This window comes from Anolis sagrei, chromosome X, assembly GCF_037176765.1.
Source record: "Anolis sagrei isolate rAnoSag1 chromosome X, rAnoSag1.mat, whole genome shotgun sequence".
In the NCBI taxonomy this organism is placed as follows: Eukaryota; Metazoa; Chordata; class Lepidosauria; order Squamata; family Dactyloidae; genus Anolis; species Anolis sagrei.
Genome location: NC_090034.1, coordinates 102104764 through 102123214, shown reverse-complemented (window position 1 = coordinate 102123214; position 18451 = coordinate 102104764). Strand labels below are relative to the sequence as shown.

Genomic DNA, 18451 nt, shown 5'->3' with positions numbered 1-18451 from the left:
CGTAACACTACTAAAATAACATATAAATATTAAAATAAATATAGTGTCGCAAATATGGCTTTGGACAGATGTCCAGTCTGCCACTGAGTTGGACTGAACCATCTGTTTCTTAGAATAGGGTTTGTTTTCAACCCAAAGAAGTATATTTTTGTGTGTCTTGGGTACGATATTTCTTTGCACAAGACCAGAGTGATAACAAGGAGGTGGGCACTGGATACCGTGGGTTTTAATGATTGATAATACCAAAAAGAGAGACAGGAACAAAAGGCACCCCCCTGAATTGTCTCTAAAGTACGATATATTAAATCAACTCTGACCCTTTTCCCCTGACAGAAGGCACAAATATTTAAATACAAAGCCGCATTTACAAAAATAATAATAATATCGGAACTGTATTCTTCTTGCTCCTCTTTAGTTGTAGACCTAAAATGTCTTTGGTGTAACCAAACCCCTTTGCGTGTAACAACAGAGTTTGCCAAGCGTGATTCTGACCTAATGGTGGGTTCGAGAAGCTGAAAATGAGAGTTCGATCATTGACTGTAACATCTGCGTTGGAGCTGGAAAGTCAACCTGTTCTGGACCAAGGGATGGTCCTCAGATCAGTCTGTCTTTCAGAATGACCTTTCCTATATGTTCCTTCTCACGTATGCATGGATTCCCATCAACCATATCAACAAGTGGGGCCGATCCGTTGGAGATGGCGGGATTTGCTCTTGGGAAGAGGGCAACCAGGCCAAGGTGAAGATGGAAGGATCTAGGAATCATTGAGTTGGAGGCTTCCAAGTCCAAAATCCAATCCTTCATATCCATGCGGCGGTTGGCGGGTCTTCCTTGCTGCTCTCCTAATCATTATGGGCAAATGAGTCTATTGAAATGACAGGCCGTTGACCGCTATGAGACAATGTTGGTCTGGAAAACGTAAGAGTCCAGTAGATCAGGTCTCTTGATGATGATGATGGCTTTGATACTCCTTTCCATTGGCCTTGTGGCAAGAGATTGGCACTGGGAAGGTCTTGATGATGAAGGCACCAGGAAGAGCATCTCTTATACTTCTGGCCTCCTTCTCCCCTATTTTATTTTTTTGTCTGCATTGCAACAAGACAACCCTACGAAGCGTTGAGCAAGGAGCGGTTGTAGAGGCTCTGGTAGTAGGAGCCGGTCTCGCTGAGGGAGGTGGAGGTCTCATAGGGATGCTTGCTCTCCACCGAATGTGGGGAGCCGTAACCGCTGTACGCCATGGCTTGCTCGTAGGACTTGAGGTCAACCTTCTGACTCTGCTCTGTTGACATCAGGTTGGTGATGGAAAAGGGGTGGTTGAAGTTGAACTGAGGGTCCATTTTGAGGTCGCTGGGGAGATCTAGGTTGGTGATGGAGGTGGCAAAGTAGTGGCTATTCAAGGACTGGGAAATGGGGGCCGGGGAGGCCTCGGAAGCCGGGGACGAGCCCTGACCCCCCGAACAATCCAGCTGGACCAAGCCCCGTTGCTCCTCCGAGCCGTGAGAGGTGTCGGAGTGGCCCGACTCGGCCCCTTCCGAACCGGTGTTGGGACTCTGCCCTTCCTGGAGCCCATCCGAAACCTTGGAAGCCGGGTCTTGGCCGCCGGAAGCCTTTGCGTTGACCTTCTTGGCCTTGTCCTCGATTTTGAAGCGCTTCTGGCGCCGCAGGTAGCAGCCGTTCTCAAACATGTTGCCCGAATTGGGGTGCAGGGCCCAGTAGGAGCCTTTGCCGGGCTTGTCCGGGGAGCGGGCCACCTTGACGAAGCAGTCGTTGAAGGAGAGGGAGTGGCGGATGGAGTTCTGCCAGCGCTGCTGGTTTTCACGATAGTAGGGGAAGAGGTCCATGATCCACTGGTAGATCTCGTTGAGGGTCAGCATCTTGCTGGGGGCCTGCTGGATGGCCATGGTGATGAGGGAGATGTACGAGTAGGGCGGCTTGGCGTGGGTCAACGTGCGCCGGTAGGACTTGCCGATCTCCTTGGGCCGGTTCATGCTGGACGGAGAGTAGCCCAGCGGGGTCATCGCCTGGCCGACGTTTTGGTACGGTGAGAGGGAATTGAGGCCCGAGGACTGGCCGCCCAGCGGAGTCAGTACTGGACTGACCGGAGAGGCCACGGTCGGGAGGCCGATAGGACTGGCAGCGTTGGTCAGTCCGGTGAGAGATGGGCTGCTCAAGCCGCTGTTGGGATACGCCATGTTCATGGAGCTGGGGGACGTCAGCGGGTTCAACGTCACGTAGGAATTTATCGGATTCATGGGCCCCAAACTGGAGGTCATCGTGCTCACCGAAGGAAATACCTACAGGAAGCAAAGAGAGGCTGTTTAAAGAGATACAACAACAACAACAACAACAACAACAACAATCATCATCATCATTATTTATATTCCACTCTATCTCCCCGAAGGGACTCAGGGCGGATTCCAAACATAAAAGGCAAACATTCAATGCCCAAATGCAAGAACAATACATCCATATTAACAAAATGTATACACCTTCTACAATTGCAAAATTGACTTCAGCAGTTTTGAGTTGCTATAAGTATTTCAGGTTGTATGGCCATGTTCCAGAAGCATTCTCTCCTGATGTTTCACCTGCATCTATGGCAGGAATACTCAGAGGTTGTGAGGTCTGTTGGAAACTAGGCAAGTGAGATTAATATATCTGTGAAATGTCCAGGGTGGGAGAAAGAACTCTTATCTGTTGGAGGCAAGTGTCAACCAGGGCCAGCTAATCACCTCTCAACGAAAGATTCCCCCAGGCAGGAAGCAGCCAAGCCTTGAAGCTGCAAAGCTATTCAATGCTAATCAAGGCGATCAATAGCAGCATTCACACTTGCCTCCAACAGACAAGCGTTCTTTCTCCCACCCTCATGGGATCCTTAAAATGGGATATTGTCCCTCAATCCTTCAAGAACGGTCCCATTTTAAAAAGGAAGAAACATTGGGTTTGTAAGAGTGAGGCAAAAGCCACAAAGGGGTCCAATATGCACTGTATTGGAGGCGATTTACAAGGCTTGAATTTTCCACATGGAATGTAAATTTATTTAGAAATTGCTTTAAGAATATTCTACAGACAAAGAATGTGTAGGAAAACCAGGGTATTCCTTACACTACGTAACATGATTTTTGTTCCTGGGTTATATCATTTCCTAATCAATTCTATCACAAAAAAATATGGATTTTTTTTATTAAACTGTAAAAACTTTTTTTTTTGCGGGAGGAACATCCTGCAGCACATTTTCCTATAGCTTTTCAATGCATATCTCATTGAGTCTCAACCAAATCAGTAAAATCAGTTGGTGTGTGTGTTAACTGAAAATGCAAAGCATGCAGCTGATTGAGCCACACCCAAGAGGCTAGCTGAGCCTGGGAGTTTTGGCAACAGTTACATATTTAGGCTGTTAGCTGTGCAGAAGCTTACAAAGAGACAGTTTGAGTTCTCGCTTCTAAGCTGCTGGAAGAAGATCTTCCACATGGACACCTAAAGACCATTTTGTATCTCTCTCAAAGGGCATTGTGTGAGTCAACACAACTGTTCACATGGTTGTATATATGTTGCTCTGCTTTTTAAAGAGTAAACTTTCTGTTCTGTACTGATCATCTGCGTAGCATATTTTTTATCTGGCAAAAGGGCTGAGACGGGCGGTATACAAATATAGTAAATAAATAAATAAAGACGGTATGTGGACTGGTAAAACGTGAACTACGTGTGATTTTCATTCCAACATAAGTTTGTGAGCTGCCATAGAAACAAAGTTTCTGGAGGATAACAACTACTTGCAAACTACATACCACACATTTAAACAGGAAATAACACTTTCAAGCCAGGAACAAAGTTTCAAATTTTGTTACTCAGACCCCTTCCACACAGATGAATAAAATCCACATTATATGGCAGTGTGGACTCAGATAATCCAGTTCAAAGCAGATATTGTGGATTATCTGACCTGATATTTTGGGTTATATGGCTGTGTGGAAGGTCCCATAGGGTTACTCATGGACTTGATTAATACAGATTCCTCTCTATAGGAATCTGTAGGAAACTATAGGAATCGCTCCCCGGATTTGAACCGCCAACCTTTCGGTCAGCAAGTTTAGCAGCTCAGCGGTTTAACCCACTGCATACACACACATACACACACACACACACACAGGGTGGTGCAGTGGGTTAAATCGCTGAACTGCTGAACTTGTGTGTGCATATATATATATATGTGTGTGTGTGTGTGTGTGTGTGTGTGTGTATATACACACACACATATACACACATACAAGCACAAACACACATACACGCACAAACACACATACACGCACACACATATAGGGGGGCCCAGTGGCACAGTGGATTAAACTGCTGAGCTGCTGAACTTGCTGACCGAAAGTGGCAATTTGAATCCGGGGAGCAGGGTGAGCTCCTGTTGTTAGCCCCAGCTCCTGCCAACTTAGCAGCTAGGTACCGCTCTGGTGGGAAGGTAATGGCACTCCATGCAGTCATGCCGGCCACATGACCTTGGAGGCGTCTCTGGACAATGCCAGCTCTTCAGCTTAGAAATGGAGATGAGCACCAACCTGCCGAGTCGGACACGACTGGACTTAATGTCAGAGGAAAACCTTTACCTTTACTATAGGAATCTGTAGATCAGAGCTTTCCAAACTGTGTGTCACGACACATTAGTGTGTTGGCTGCAGCATGTAAGTGTGTCAAGCAAACATACAGAGAGATGATCAAAATGTGTGTTATTATCTTATGAATCATATGTTTTCAAAAACATAAAATGCACGTTTTTCATAAGATATGTTGGGTCCCAATATATTTTGATAGTCTATATAAATAAAAATGTAGTGTTCGTTTGTGGGATGAACAGAACTCAAAAACCACTGGACGAATTGACACCAAATTTGGACACGAAGACACCTAACAACCCAATGTATGTCCTTCACTCAAAAAAATTGATTTTGTCATTTTGGAGTTGTAGTTGCTGGGATTTATAGTTCACCTACAATCAAAGAGCATTCTGAACCCCACCAAGGATGGAATTGAACCAAACTTGGCACACAGTTCTCCCATGACCAACAGAAGATACTGGAAGGGTTTGGTGGGCAGTGTCCTTTGGTTTTGGAGTTATAGTTCAACTAACTCCAGAGTTCACTGTGGACTCAAACAATGATGGATCTGGACCAAACTCTACACAAATACTCAATATGTCCAAATGTGAACACTGGTGGAGTTTGGGGAAAATAGAATCTTGACATTTGGGAGTTGTAGTTGCTGGGATTTATAGTTCACCTACAATCACAGAACATTCAGAACCCCACCAACGATGGAATTGGGCCAAACCTCCCACACAGAATGCCCATGTGGGCCACAGCAACGTGTGGCAGGGGACGGCTAGCACTATATATAGCAGGGGATGGTTAGGACTATATATATATATATATATATCCTCTGGTTTGCTAGTAAAACTGAATGACTGTGTTGCAAAATGATGCATTTCTCCAACATGGAAAGTTTGGAAAACTCTACTCAAGATCCTCCAGCATGACTCAATGTTGGATAATTCTCAATGTTTGCTCCTACAAATACTTTGGACTCCAATTCCCACTACCTCAACTCGTCATGACCATCATGAGTTGGGAAACTTCTGGAAGGACCAAAGTTTGAGACCCATTGCTCCACGAAAGCGTATTGAACAAATAAGAAGAACCAGGAAGGAACTTCTCAGCATTTCCTTCAGATAAAGGACCTACAAACGACTCATAGTTAAGAACGTATGGGTTAAAACAACAGGAAGTGAGAGGAATCTACCACTGGGAAAGAAATTCACTCCTGGAAGAGTTGTTGTCATGGGGTAAAGGGGTCTCCACCGAAGCTTTATCTCCATCCTTGTTTCCACAACAAGCCAAATTTTGCAAAATCCAATTCTGACAGAGACAGAAAGTGAGGGGAAATATTCTAAACAGGAGCACAGACAGCAAAAGAAACACCGCAAGGATGTTAATCTTTCCCTGTGCTATCCAAACTCTCTCTGTACACGCACACACTTATATGCACACATAGTAAGGTAAAGGTTTTCTCCTGATATTAAGTCCAGTTGTGTCCGACTCTGGGAGGTTGGTGCTCACCTTCATTTCTAAGCCGAAGAACCAGTGTTGTCCATAGACACCTCCAAGGTCATGTGGCCAGCATGACTGCATGGAATGCCATTACCTTCCCGCCAAAGTGGTACCTATTGATCTACTCACATTTGCATGTTTTCAAACTGCTAGGTTGGCAGAAGCTGGGGCTGACAGTGGAAGCTCACACCACTCCCTGGATTCGAACCGGCAACCTTTTGGTCAACAAATTTAACAGCTCAGTGGTTTAACCCACTGCACCACCGGGGGCGTGTGTGTGTGTGTGTGTGTGTATATATATATATATATACACACACACACATATACATACACACACACACATACACATAAACATACACATACCCATATATACATACATATAGGTGGCCCAGTGGCACAGTTGGTTAAACTGCTGAGCTGCTGCACTTGCTGACCGAAAGGTTGGTGGTTGGAATCCAGGGAGCAGGGTGAGCTCCCGCTGTTAGCCCCAGCTTCTGCTAACCTTGCAGTTCAAAAACATGCAAATGTGAGTAGATGAATAGGTACCACTTTGGCGGGAAGGTAACGGCGCTCCATGCAGTCAAGCTGGCCACATGACCCTGGAGGTGTCTATGGACAACGCCAGCTCTTCGGCTTAGAAATGGAGATGAGCACCAACCCTCAGAGTCAGATACGACTGGACTTAACGTCAGGGGAAAACCTTTACCATATATATATATATGGAGTTACACTTCAAAAAAAGTTACACAGGGGGGAGGAGGGAGCAACCTTGTTTTCTGCTTCCTTGGAGACTAGGACGCGGAACAATGGCTTTAAACTACAAGAGAGGAGATTCCATCTGAACATGAGGAAGAACTTCCTGACTGTGAGAGCCGTTCAGCAGTGGAACTCTCTGCCCCAGAGTGTGGTGGCGGCTCCTTCTTTGGAAGCTTTTAAACAGAGGCTGGATGGCCATCTGTCAGGGGTGATTTGAATGCAATATTCCTGCTTCTTGGCAGAATGGGGTTGGACTGGATGGCCCATGAGGTCTCTTCCAACTCTTTGATTCTATGATTCTATGAAATGTACCTGTTCCGACTTACATACAAATCCAACTTAAGAACAAACCTACAGAACCTATGCTTTTGCAAAGATTATGCTGCCTGCGGTTTCCCTTCTCTTATAAAGAGGGAGGTATGTGATTGATGGAATCAAGGATTTCTCTTCCAGGATGCCATGTTTTGTTGACCAAACTTCTGTTTGCTCATCAGAGGTGAACCCGAGGCTGAAGAGAAGAGAAAGACAGGACCTGTCTACATAAGATAGGGACTTAATTGATAAAGCTGTTGGTTGCCATTGGTGTTGGGTGATGCCGATCAATATAGGGCTTCGGTAGCCATCTGGTCTTCTGTTTGAGGCTCTGTTGACCCAACCCTAGGATCTGTCTGCAAGGCTTACAAGCCACCGTGTTCTTCAGGGATGTGAACTGGGGATTTTCCAGCCGCGACAGCTCATTCCTCCCTCTCGCTTCACGGACTGAATCCACCTAAAGCCACTCACTCATATGTTTGTCTAAGGCAGCCTTATACAACCCATTTCCTTGCTCCACCCCAGCAGCCTTGCCGTTGAGGGTGGCGAGGCGGGAAGCCCGCCAGATGGCTTGGCCGACTGCCCTTGTTCCTTGCAGAAAGAAGGAAGACCCTCCTGATATTCCTTCAAGGATCTTCTTGGATCGGTCCACCCCAATTAAATCTAGGATCTCCACCCGATCAGTATGAATAACTATGTCCCCGCCAGATTGCCGTTTTAGCTCAGTCTGGTTTAGGAAGACTTCATGTTCTGATCTTCTAAGGTAGCCATCTCCATCCATTATTATTTGTGCTCCTCCAGATGTGTGACCCTACAGCTGTTTATGCTGGGTGACAACATACCTGAAGATAACCAGGTTGAAGGAAAAAATCTTCTCAAATTGCCCTAGGTATGACTTGACAGACCCCGCCTTGTCTTGGAAGCTAAGCTGATATTCCAGTCAGGTGAGTACCTGGATGGAAGACCACCAATGAATCCCAGTTTCTGTTTGCTATATTTTAGGAGAAGGAACTGGCAACCCCCTTCCTCCTCTCAGATGATACCTTGCCTTGAAAAACCCTACAAAACCCATGGGGTCATCATGCAGTCAACATGAGACACATACAAACATGGAAAGACCACCAGGACTACCAAGACTGTCATAATTCAAGATGGGTGTTGGGTTTGGTAGTCCTTTCTGTATGTTCTTCCCATGCAACTGACTGAAATTTGTATGTTCCTGCATGTGAGGATCTTCCCACAGCAATACAGTGTTGGGTTGAAGGAAACATGATGTACCAGAACATTGGTGTTCCATGTTTTGGGACATCAACACCCAGAAACCCCAAGTTGGAAACATGGTGCAGACTAGATGTCTCCAAACACTGATCCTTCAAGTTTGAGGAATAATAAGAATAAGTGGGAAACATGGCGTAGACTAGATGTCTCCAACTGTTGGTCCTCCACATTTGGAGAATAATAATATAATAATAATAATGGTGAAGACCAGATGTCTCCAACTGTTGGTTCTCCACATTTGGGGAATAATAATATCATCATCATCATGGTGAAGATGTCTCCAACTGTTGGTCCTCCACATTTGGGAAATAATAATATTATAATAATGTTGAAGACTGGATGTCTCCAACTGTTAGTTCTCCAAGTTTGGGAACAACAACAACAACTGGGAAACATGGTGTAGACTAGATGTCTTCAACTACTGATCCTCCGATTTTGGTGGGGGGGGGGGGAATAATAATGGTGAAGACTAGATGTCTCCAACTGTTGTTCCTCCACATTTGAGGAATAATACTAATAATTTTCTACTCCTAGATGCCCCAACCAACTGGGAAACATGGTATAGATTAGATGACTCCAACTGTTAGATCTCCAAGTTTGTGGAATAACAACAACAACAACAACAACAACAACAGGGAAACATGGTGTAGACTAGATGTATTCAACTACTGATCCTCTGATTTTTTTTTGGGGGGGGGGGAATAATAATGGTGAAGACTAGATGTCTCCAACTCTTGTTCCTCCACATTTGAGGAATAATACTAATAATTTTCTACTCCTAGACGCCCCAACCAACTGGGAAACATGATGTAGATTAGATGACTCCAACTGTTAGGTCTCTAAGTTTGGGGATTAACAACTACTACTACTACTGCAACTGGAAAACATGGTGTAGATTAGATGTCTTCAACTGTTAGTTCTCCAAGTTTGGGGAACAACAACAATAGGGAAACATGGTGTAGACTAGATGTCTTCAACTACTGATCCTCCAAACTTTTTTGGGGTTGGGGGGATAATAATGGTGAAGACTAGATCTCTCCAACTGTTGTTCCTCCACATTTGGAGAATAATAATAAGAATTTTCTACTCCTAGACGCCCCAGCCAACTGGGAAACATGATGTAGATTAGATGTCTCCAATCATTGGTCTTCCAGGTTTTGGGATTTTAACTCAACCCCAACCAAATGTCGGGAATTCTGGGAGCTGAAGTCCAAAACACTTGGAGGACCAAAGGTTGGGGACCTTTGATGTAGAGGATAATGACAAAGAGAGTCACCCAGTGGGTTTCTATGGCTGAGCAGGGACTCGGACCTAGTCTGCAAAGTCCTTTGCTCCAACCACTACACCATGAGATAGTCCTTTGCTCCAACCACTAGATCTGCTCTCATCTCGTCCTTCTCCCTGATCCGTCCTTGTCCCTCTGCCCTGCCGCTGGGTTTTGTGAGCCAAACATTATAAAACCCTCCTTGGATGAGCGAAGAAGATTACCCCACTCCCAACCAAGGCCGGTTCCCTATTGTCTTCATGGCTTTTGAACCTTCTTTCATTATCTGGGATTAGAGGGAGTTATTTCAGGGCCGGTTCTGAAACTCCCTTGGAATTTATTTCGGAGTCCCATCAGAAACTTTCCCTCCATTTGAGACAACAGCCTTTGGCCAGGACTTACACATTAATGGTTTATAGGGAAGGTGTGGCAATGACTTGGAGTGCATCTACACTGCAGCATTAATGCAGATTGACAACACTGCTCTCCTCTTGGGATCTGCAGAGACTCAACAATGCGGTACACTTTTATGATGTTGACTGCTACAAGATCATGTGTACATATCAAACATAACTTGTGATTGGGTCAAACACATTTATTCATATAGGCTGGATCGATTCTGCCCAGGATCTGATTCCAGATTATCTGTTTCTCCAGTTTGTCTGGCCATATAGACTCATATAATCCAGTTCAAAACAGATAATCTGGGACCAGATGTAGTTGCATCTTCCTCACAAGTAAATTGAGATGTTATCTTTCCACTTGTCTATTTGTATATTCTTCCAACTTTTTCCAATGGTTCCTTCTACACTGCCATATAAAATCCAGATTAACTGGTTTGGACTGGATTATATGTGTTTTATGGAGCTCCCGGTGGCGCAGAGCTGCGGAACTTGTTGACCGAAAGGTCGCAGGTTTGAATCTGGGGAGCGGGGGTGAGCTCCCACTGTTAGCCCCAGCTTCTGCCAACCTAGCAGTTCGAAAACATGCAAATGTGAGTAGATCAATTGGTACCGCTCCGGCAGGAAGGTAACAATGCTCCATGCAGTCATGCCAGCCACATGACCTTGGAGGTGTCTATGGACAATGCCAGCTCTTTGGCTTAGAAACGGAGATGAGCACCAGAGACCCAGAGTCGGACACGACTGGACTTAATGTCATGGGAAAATCTTTACCTTTACCTTTACCTATGGCAGTGTGGATGGCCATAGGCACTCCATGAAGTCATGCTGGCCACATGACCTTGGAGGTGTCTATGGACAATGCCAGCTCTTTGGCTTAGAAACGGAGATGAGCACCAGAGTACCAGAGTCGGACACGACTGGACTTAATGTCATGGGAAAATCTTTACCTTTACCTTTACCTATGGCAGTGTGGATGGCCATAGGCACTCCATGAAGTCATGCTGGCCACATGACCTTGGAGGTGTCTATGGTCAATGCCAGCTGTTTGGCTTAGAAATGGAAATGAGCACCAGAGTCCCAGAGTCGGACACGACTGGACTTAATGTCAGGGGAAAACCTTTACCTTTACCTTTACCTATGGCAGTGTAGGTGGCCATAGGCACTCCATGAAGTCATGATGGCCACATGACCTTGGAGGTGTCTATGGTCAACGCCGGCTCTTTGTCTTCAAAATGGAGATGAGCACCAGAGTCCCAAAGTCTAACACAACTGGACTTAATGTCAGGGGGAAACCTTTACCTTTACCTATTTATTTATTTATTTATTTATTTATTTATTGCATTTATTAACCGCCGCTCTCAGCCCTAGGGCGACTCGTGGTGGTGTACAGCACATAAAAGACAATTTACAATGAAACCAAGACAACAAAACTAACATATCACTAATACACAACATCTAATTACACTAAAATAATCCGCTCCATCTTATCGTGGAATCATAACCAATCTCGTAGTCATAATCCATTCCGGTTGTCATTTCCAGTAACATAGCACTCAGTTGAATGCCATCTCGAAAAGCCATGTCTTCAGGCCCTTGCGAAAGGCCATGAGGGAGGGCGCCTGTCTGATGTCAGCAGGGAGGGAGTTCCACAGCCGGGGGACCACCACCGAGAAGGCCCTCTCTCTCGTCCCCGCCAGACGCGCCTGTGAGGCAGGCGGGATCGAGAGAAGGGCCTCCCCAGATGATCTCAAGGTCCTCGTGGGCTCATAGGCCGAGATGCGGTCCGCAAGGTACTTTGGGCCGGAACCGTTTAGGGCTTTGTAGGATAACACCAGCACCTTAAATTGGGCCCGGTAGCAAATCGGCAGCCAGTGGAGCTGGAACAACAAGGGCGTTGTATGCTCCCTGCGTCCTGCTCCTGTTAACAACATGGCTGCCGCGCGCTGGACTAGCTGAAGCTTCCGGGCCGTCTTTAAGGGCAGCCCCACGTAGAGAGTGTTGCAGTAGTCAAGGCGGGATGTGACCAGAGCGTGTGCCACCGTGGCCAAGTCAGACTTCCCAAGGTACGGGCGCAGCTGGCGCACGAGCCTAAGCTGTGCAAATGCTCCCCTGGTCACCGCTGAAACCTGGGGATCCAGGCTCAACGATGAATCCAGGATCACACCCAAGCTGCGAACCTGCGCCTTCAAGGGGAGTGTGACCCCGTCCAGCACAGGCTGTAACCCTATACCCCGTTCGGCCTTGCGACTGACCAGGAGTACCTCTGTCTTGTCTGGATTTAATTTCAGTTTGTTCGCCCTCATCCAGACCATTACAGCGGCCAGGCACCGGTTCAGGACTTCGACAGTGTAGGTGGCCATAGGTGCTCCATGAAGTCATGCTGGCCACATGACCTTGGAGGTGTCTATGGACAACTCCGGCTCTTCGTCTTCAAAATGGAGATGAGCACCAGAGTCCCAGAGTCAAACACAACTGGACTTATTGTCAGGGGAAAACCATTACCTTTACTAAATATATTTTCCTATGTATTTAATATACATAACTGCATTATGTCATCAGTGCAGACTCATACAATGCAGTTCTATGCATTATATGAGTCTTCCATGTGTGTTTAGTATCTGTAGTGTGGTGTTGTTGTTGTTGTTGTTGTTATTATTATTAGAAACACAACAAGATGAGTCCACAGCAGACACCCTACTGGCTGTTGAATTGGATCACACGTTAGACACTCATTATTATTATTATTATTACTATTATTCTCACAGAAAACCACAGTATGTCACAGCAGATGAGATCTATATACTGGATTTCGTATCACAAAATCACAAGTCGAACACTTCCCAAGCGTCTAGTACTGTGTGATGTATTATTATTATTATTATTATTATTATTATTGACACAAAAACACAGCATGTCACAGCAAACGAGATCTATATGCTGGATTTCATATCACAAAATCACAAGTCGAACACTTCCCAAGCGTCTAGGACTGTGTGATGTATTATTATTATTATTATTATTATTATTATTATTATTATTATTTGATACATAACAAGATTAGTACACAGCAAACAAAATCACTATGCTGGCTTTTGTATTTGATCACACGCTGGAAACTTCCCAAGTATTTAGGACTGTGTGATGTATCAGCAAATAATGCTTGCAAATCCGAGTAGGGTAGCCTTTTGCAGCTGACAGATGGTAATTTTGCCAGCGCCAATTGTTTTTAAGTGCAGGCCAAGGTCTTTAGGCACTACACCCAGTGTGCTGCTGCTGCTGCTGCTGCTGCTGCTGATTATTATTATTATTATTATTATTATTATTATTATTATTATTATGCTGACCATCAGTGTGGATGTGGTTTGTGTTGTACCATGCCTCAAGCCACAAAGAATGGTGGGTAAAATTAAACATTATTATTATTGTATTGTTGAAGGCTTTCATGGCCGGATCACTGGGTCGTTGTAGGTTTTTTCGGGCTATATGACCATGTTCTAGAGGCATTCTCTCCTGACGTTTCGCCTGCATCTATGGCAAGCATCCTCACTACCTCACTACCTCTGAGGATGCTTGCCATAGATGCAGGCAAAACGTCAGGAGAGAATGCCTCTAGAACATGGTCATATAGCCCGAAAAAACCTACAACAACCCATTATTATTATTATTATTATTATTATTATTATTATTATTTGTGGGGATGTGGCTTGTGTTGTACCCTGTCTTAAGCAATAAAGAATGGCGGGGAAAATACACATCATTATTATTAGAAAGAAACAAGATTGGTACATAGCAAACAAGGTCACTATGCTGGCTTTTGTATTTGATACACATTGGAAACTTCCCAAGTATTTAGGACGGTGTGATGTATCAGCTAATAATGCTTGCAAATCCAAGTAGAGTGGCCTTTTGCAACTGACAGATGGTAATTCTGTTAACGTCGATTGTTTTTAAGTGCAGGCCCTGGTCTTTATGTACTGCACCCAGTGTGCTGACCATTATTATTTTTTATTATTATTATTATTACGCTGACCATTGGTGGGGATGTCTTTTGCGTTGTACCCTGCCTCAAGCCATAAAGAATGCTTGCAAATCCAAGTAGAGTGGCCTTTTGCAACTTACAGATGGTAATTTTGTCGGCACCAATTGTTTTTAAGTGGAGGCCAAGGTCTTTAGGTACTGCACCCAGTGTGCTGATCATCATCATTATTATTACCCTGACCATCGTTGGGGATGTGTCTTGTGTTGTACCTCAAGTCATAAAGAATGGTGGGTAAAAATAAACATTATTATTATTATTATTATTATTATTATTATTATTATTATTATTTGAAACACAACAAGATTAGTACACAGCAAACAAGATTACTCTGCTGGATGTTGTATTGGATCACACGTCGGACACTTTTCAAGTGTCTAGGACTATGTGATGTATTGACAAATAATGTGTGCAGATCCAGTAGGGTGGCCTTTTGCAGCTGGCAGATGGTAATTTTCTCAGCGCTGATTGTTTTTAAGTGCAGGCCAAGGTCTTGAGGCACTGCACCCAGTATGCCAATCACCACTGGGACCCCTTGATTGGCTTGTGCCAGAGTCTTTGCAGTTCAATCTTTAAATCCTCATATCATGTCTTATTATTATAGAATCATAGAATCATAGAATCAAAGAGTTGGAAGAGACCTCATGGGCTATCCAGTCCAACCCCATTCTGCCAAGAAGCAGGAATATTGCACTCAAATCACCCCTGACAGATGGCCATCCAGCCTCTGTTTAAAAGCTTCCAAAGAAGGAGCCTCCACCACACTCCGGGGCAGAGAGTTCCACTGCTGAACGGCTCTCACAATCAGGAAGTTCTTCCTGATGTTCAGAGGAATCTCCTTTCTTGTAGTTTGAAGCCATTGTTCCGCGTCCTAGTCTCCAAGGAAGCAGAAAACAAGCTTGCTCCCTCCTCCCTGTGACTTCCTCTCACATATTTATACATGGCTATCATATCTCCTCTCAGCCTTCTCTTCTTCAGGCTAAACATGCCCAGCTCCTTAAGCCGCTCCTCATAGGGCTTGTTCTCCCCACCCTTGATCGTTTTAGTCACCCTCCTCTGGACACATTCCAGCTTGTCAATATCTCTCTTGAATTGTGGTGCCCAGAATTGGACACAATATTCCAGGTGTGGTCTAACCAAAGCGGAATAGAGCATGGGGAGCATGACTTCCCTAGATCTAGACTTCCCTAGATCTGTTGTTGTTGTTGTTGACACAAAAACACAGTATGTCACAGCAAATGAGATCTATATGCTGGATTTCGTATCACAAAATCACAAGTTGAACACGTCCCTAAGCGTCTAGGACTGTGTGATGTATTATTATTATTATTATTATTATTATTGGCACAAAAACACAGTATGTCACAGCAAATGAGATCTATATGCTGGATTTCGTATCACAAAAATCACAAGTCCAACACCTCCCTAAGCGTCTAGGACTGTGTGATGTATTATTATTATTATTATTATTATTATTATTATTATTATTATTGACACAAAAACACAGCATGTCACAGCAAATGAGATCTCTATGCTGGATTTCGTATCACAAAAATCACAAGTCGAACACTTCCCTAAGTGTCTAGGATTGTGTGATGTATTATTATTATTATTATTATTATTGACACAAAAACATAGTATATCACAGCAAATGAGATCTATATGCTGGATTTTGTATCACAAAAATCACAAGTTGAACACTTTCCTAAGCATCTAGCATGTATTATTATTATTATTATTGACACAAAAACACAGTATGTCACAGCAAATGAGATCTATATGCTGGATTTCGTATCACAAAAATCACAAGTTGAGCACTTCCCTAAGCGTCTAGGACTGTGTGATGTATTATTATTATTATTATTATTATTATTATTATTTTCTGAAACATTTATTCTGCACTTCAATCAGGATCAAAGCAGAAACCGGTTTCCTGGGAATGCCACCGACTCGATCCAGAGCATGTAGGTTTTGCAACTCTTGCTCCATTGGTGCAAAGGCACATTTTCCACGGCAGGTTTTGCAAGCCCGTGGAGGAGGAATCCCGCAGCTTGAGGGGCCCGAGGATGGATTTTTGTGCGTGGCCTCCCTCCTCTCCCAGATAGCCCCAAATCCTTTCCAAACAGCAGAGCAGACTCTGGGGTTGTGCAAAGCAGGCCAGCCTTGGACATTCGAACCCTGTTGTTTGCAAGGAGGGGGTTCTGGCCTGCCCGGCCTTTTCCCAAAAGGACAGAGGGGACTCTCCTTTTACGCCGTGCGCAAAAAAAGACCTTTGGAACATGACAACGGCGGTGGAGACGTTGCAACCCACCCCTCCATTGGGAAACCATGCGCCAAACCTCCCTGTGTCACCCCACTCCTGCCAATCTATCTAAATAAAAATGTAATGTTCGTTTGTGGGATGAACAGAACTCAAAAACCACTGGACGAATTGACACCAAATTTGGACACAAGACACCTAACAACCCAATATATGTCCTTCACTCAAAAATTTTGTCATTTGGGAGTTGTAGTTGCTTGGATTTATAGTTCACCTACAGTCACAGAGAATTCTGAACCCCAGCAACGATGGAATTGAACCAAACTCGCCTCACAGTTTTCCCATGACTGACAGAAAATACTGGAAGGGTTTAGTGGGCATTGACCTTGAGTTTGGGAGTTGTAGTTCACCTACATCCAGAAAGCACTGTGGACTCAAACAATGATGAATCTGGACCAAACTCTACACGAATACCCAATATGCCCAAATGCGAACACTGGTCGAGTTTGGGGAAAACAGAGTCTTGACATTTGGGAGTTGTAGTTGATGGGATTTATAGTTCACCTACAATCAAAGAGCATTCTGAACCCCACCAATGATGGAATTGAACCAATCTTGGGACACAGAACTCCCATGACCAATAGAAAATACTAGAAGGGTTTAGTGGGCATTGACCTTGAGTTTGAGAGTTGTAGTTCACCTACATCCAGAGATCACTGTGGACTCAAACAATGATGGATCTGGACCAAACTCTATACAAATACTCAATATGCCCAAATGTGCACATTCTGAACCCCACCAACGATGGAATTGAACCAATCTTGGGACACAGTTCTCCCATGACCAACAGAAAATACTGGAAGGGTTTGGTTGGCAGTGTTCTTTGGTTTTGGAGTTGTAGTTCGCCTACATCCAGAGAGCACTGTGGACTCAAACAATGATGGATCTGGACCAAACTCTACAAGGATACTCAATATGCCCAAATGTGAACACTGGTGGAGTTTGGGGGGAAATTGAATCTTGACATTTGGGAGTGGTAGTTGCTGGGATTTATAGTTCACCTACAGTCACAGAGAATTCTGAACCCCAGCAACGATGGAATTGAACCAAACTCGGCTCACAGTTTTCCCATGACTGACAGAAAATACTGGAAGGGTTTAGTGGGCATTGACCTTGAATTTGGGAGTTGTAGTTCACCTACATCCAGAAAGCACTGTGGACTCAAACAATGATGGATCTGGACCAAACTCTACACGAATACTCAATATGCCCAAATGTGAACACTGGTGGAGTTTGGGGGAAATAGAATCTTGACATTTGGGAGTTGTAGTTGCTGGGATTTATAGTTCACCTACAATCACAGAGAATTCTGAACCCCACCAGCGATAGAATTGGGCCAACCCTCCCACACAGAATCCTCATGTGGGCCACAGCAACGCGTGGCAGGGGACGGCTAGTCCAGGAATACAAAGGGAGAAAGAGGCATTTTGCAAACAAATAAACAAAAATCTCTCAAATTGCCAAATCTTAAAAGGAAGATTGCTCATGAGTTCTATAACATTAAGCCGACATTGCTACCACATCTTGGTTTATGAGCCCTATGGCACTGAGGGTGGATCTACACTGCCATATGAAATCCAGATTATCCGCTTTGAACTGCCATATAATCCAGTTCAAAGTGGATAATCTGGATTGTATATGGCAACCGGACAAAATGGCACTACCTAAAAGAATCCCACACCTTGTGAGACTGGAGCAGAACAGACAACTCCACATCTGTATGCTTGTCCACTATGCCCTGCCTCATGTATGGAGGAAGAATTGTTGGAGGCTACAGACAATGCAGTTGCTGTTGCCCGTTTTTGGTCAAAAGATATTTAGCCACCTGCACTCCTTCTATTTTTATCAGTTTTATACTAATTTATGCAATGCTTTTGCTATGAAATAAATAACCCCCACTATTGGGTTGTTGTAGGTTTATTCGGGCTATATGGCCATGTTCTAGAGGCATTCTCTCCTGACGTTTCGCCT

General features: G+C 44.4%; 1 protein-coding gene across 1 annotated transcript in view; it reads right to left on the bottom strand.

The window, feature by feature from the left end:
* Positions 1 to 206: 206 nt before the first annotated feature.
* Positions 207 to 18451, bottom strand: part of LOC132782085 (hepatocyte nuclear factor 3-gamma) — a 40697-nt gene continuing 22452 nt past the window's right edge. The window contains exon 2 of the mRNA XM_060786752.2: positions 207 to 2294. Coding sequence (XP_060642735.2) covers positions 1107 to 2294 — 1188 coding nt within the window. The 3' untranslated portion in view covers positions 207 to 1106. The remainder of the gene's footprint in view (positions 2295 to 18451) is intronic.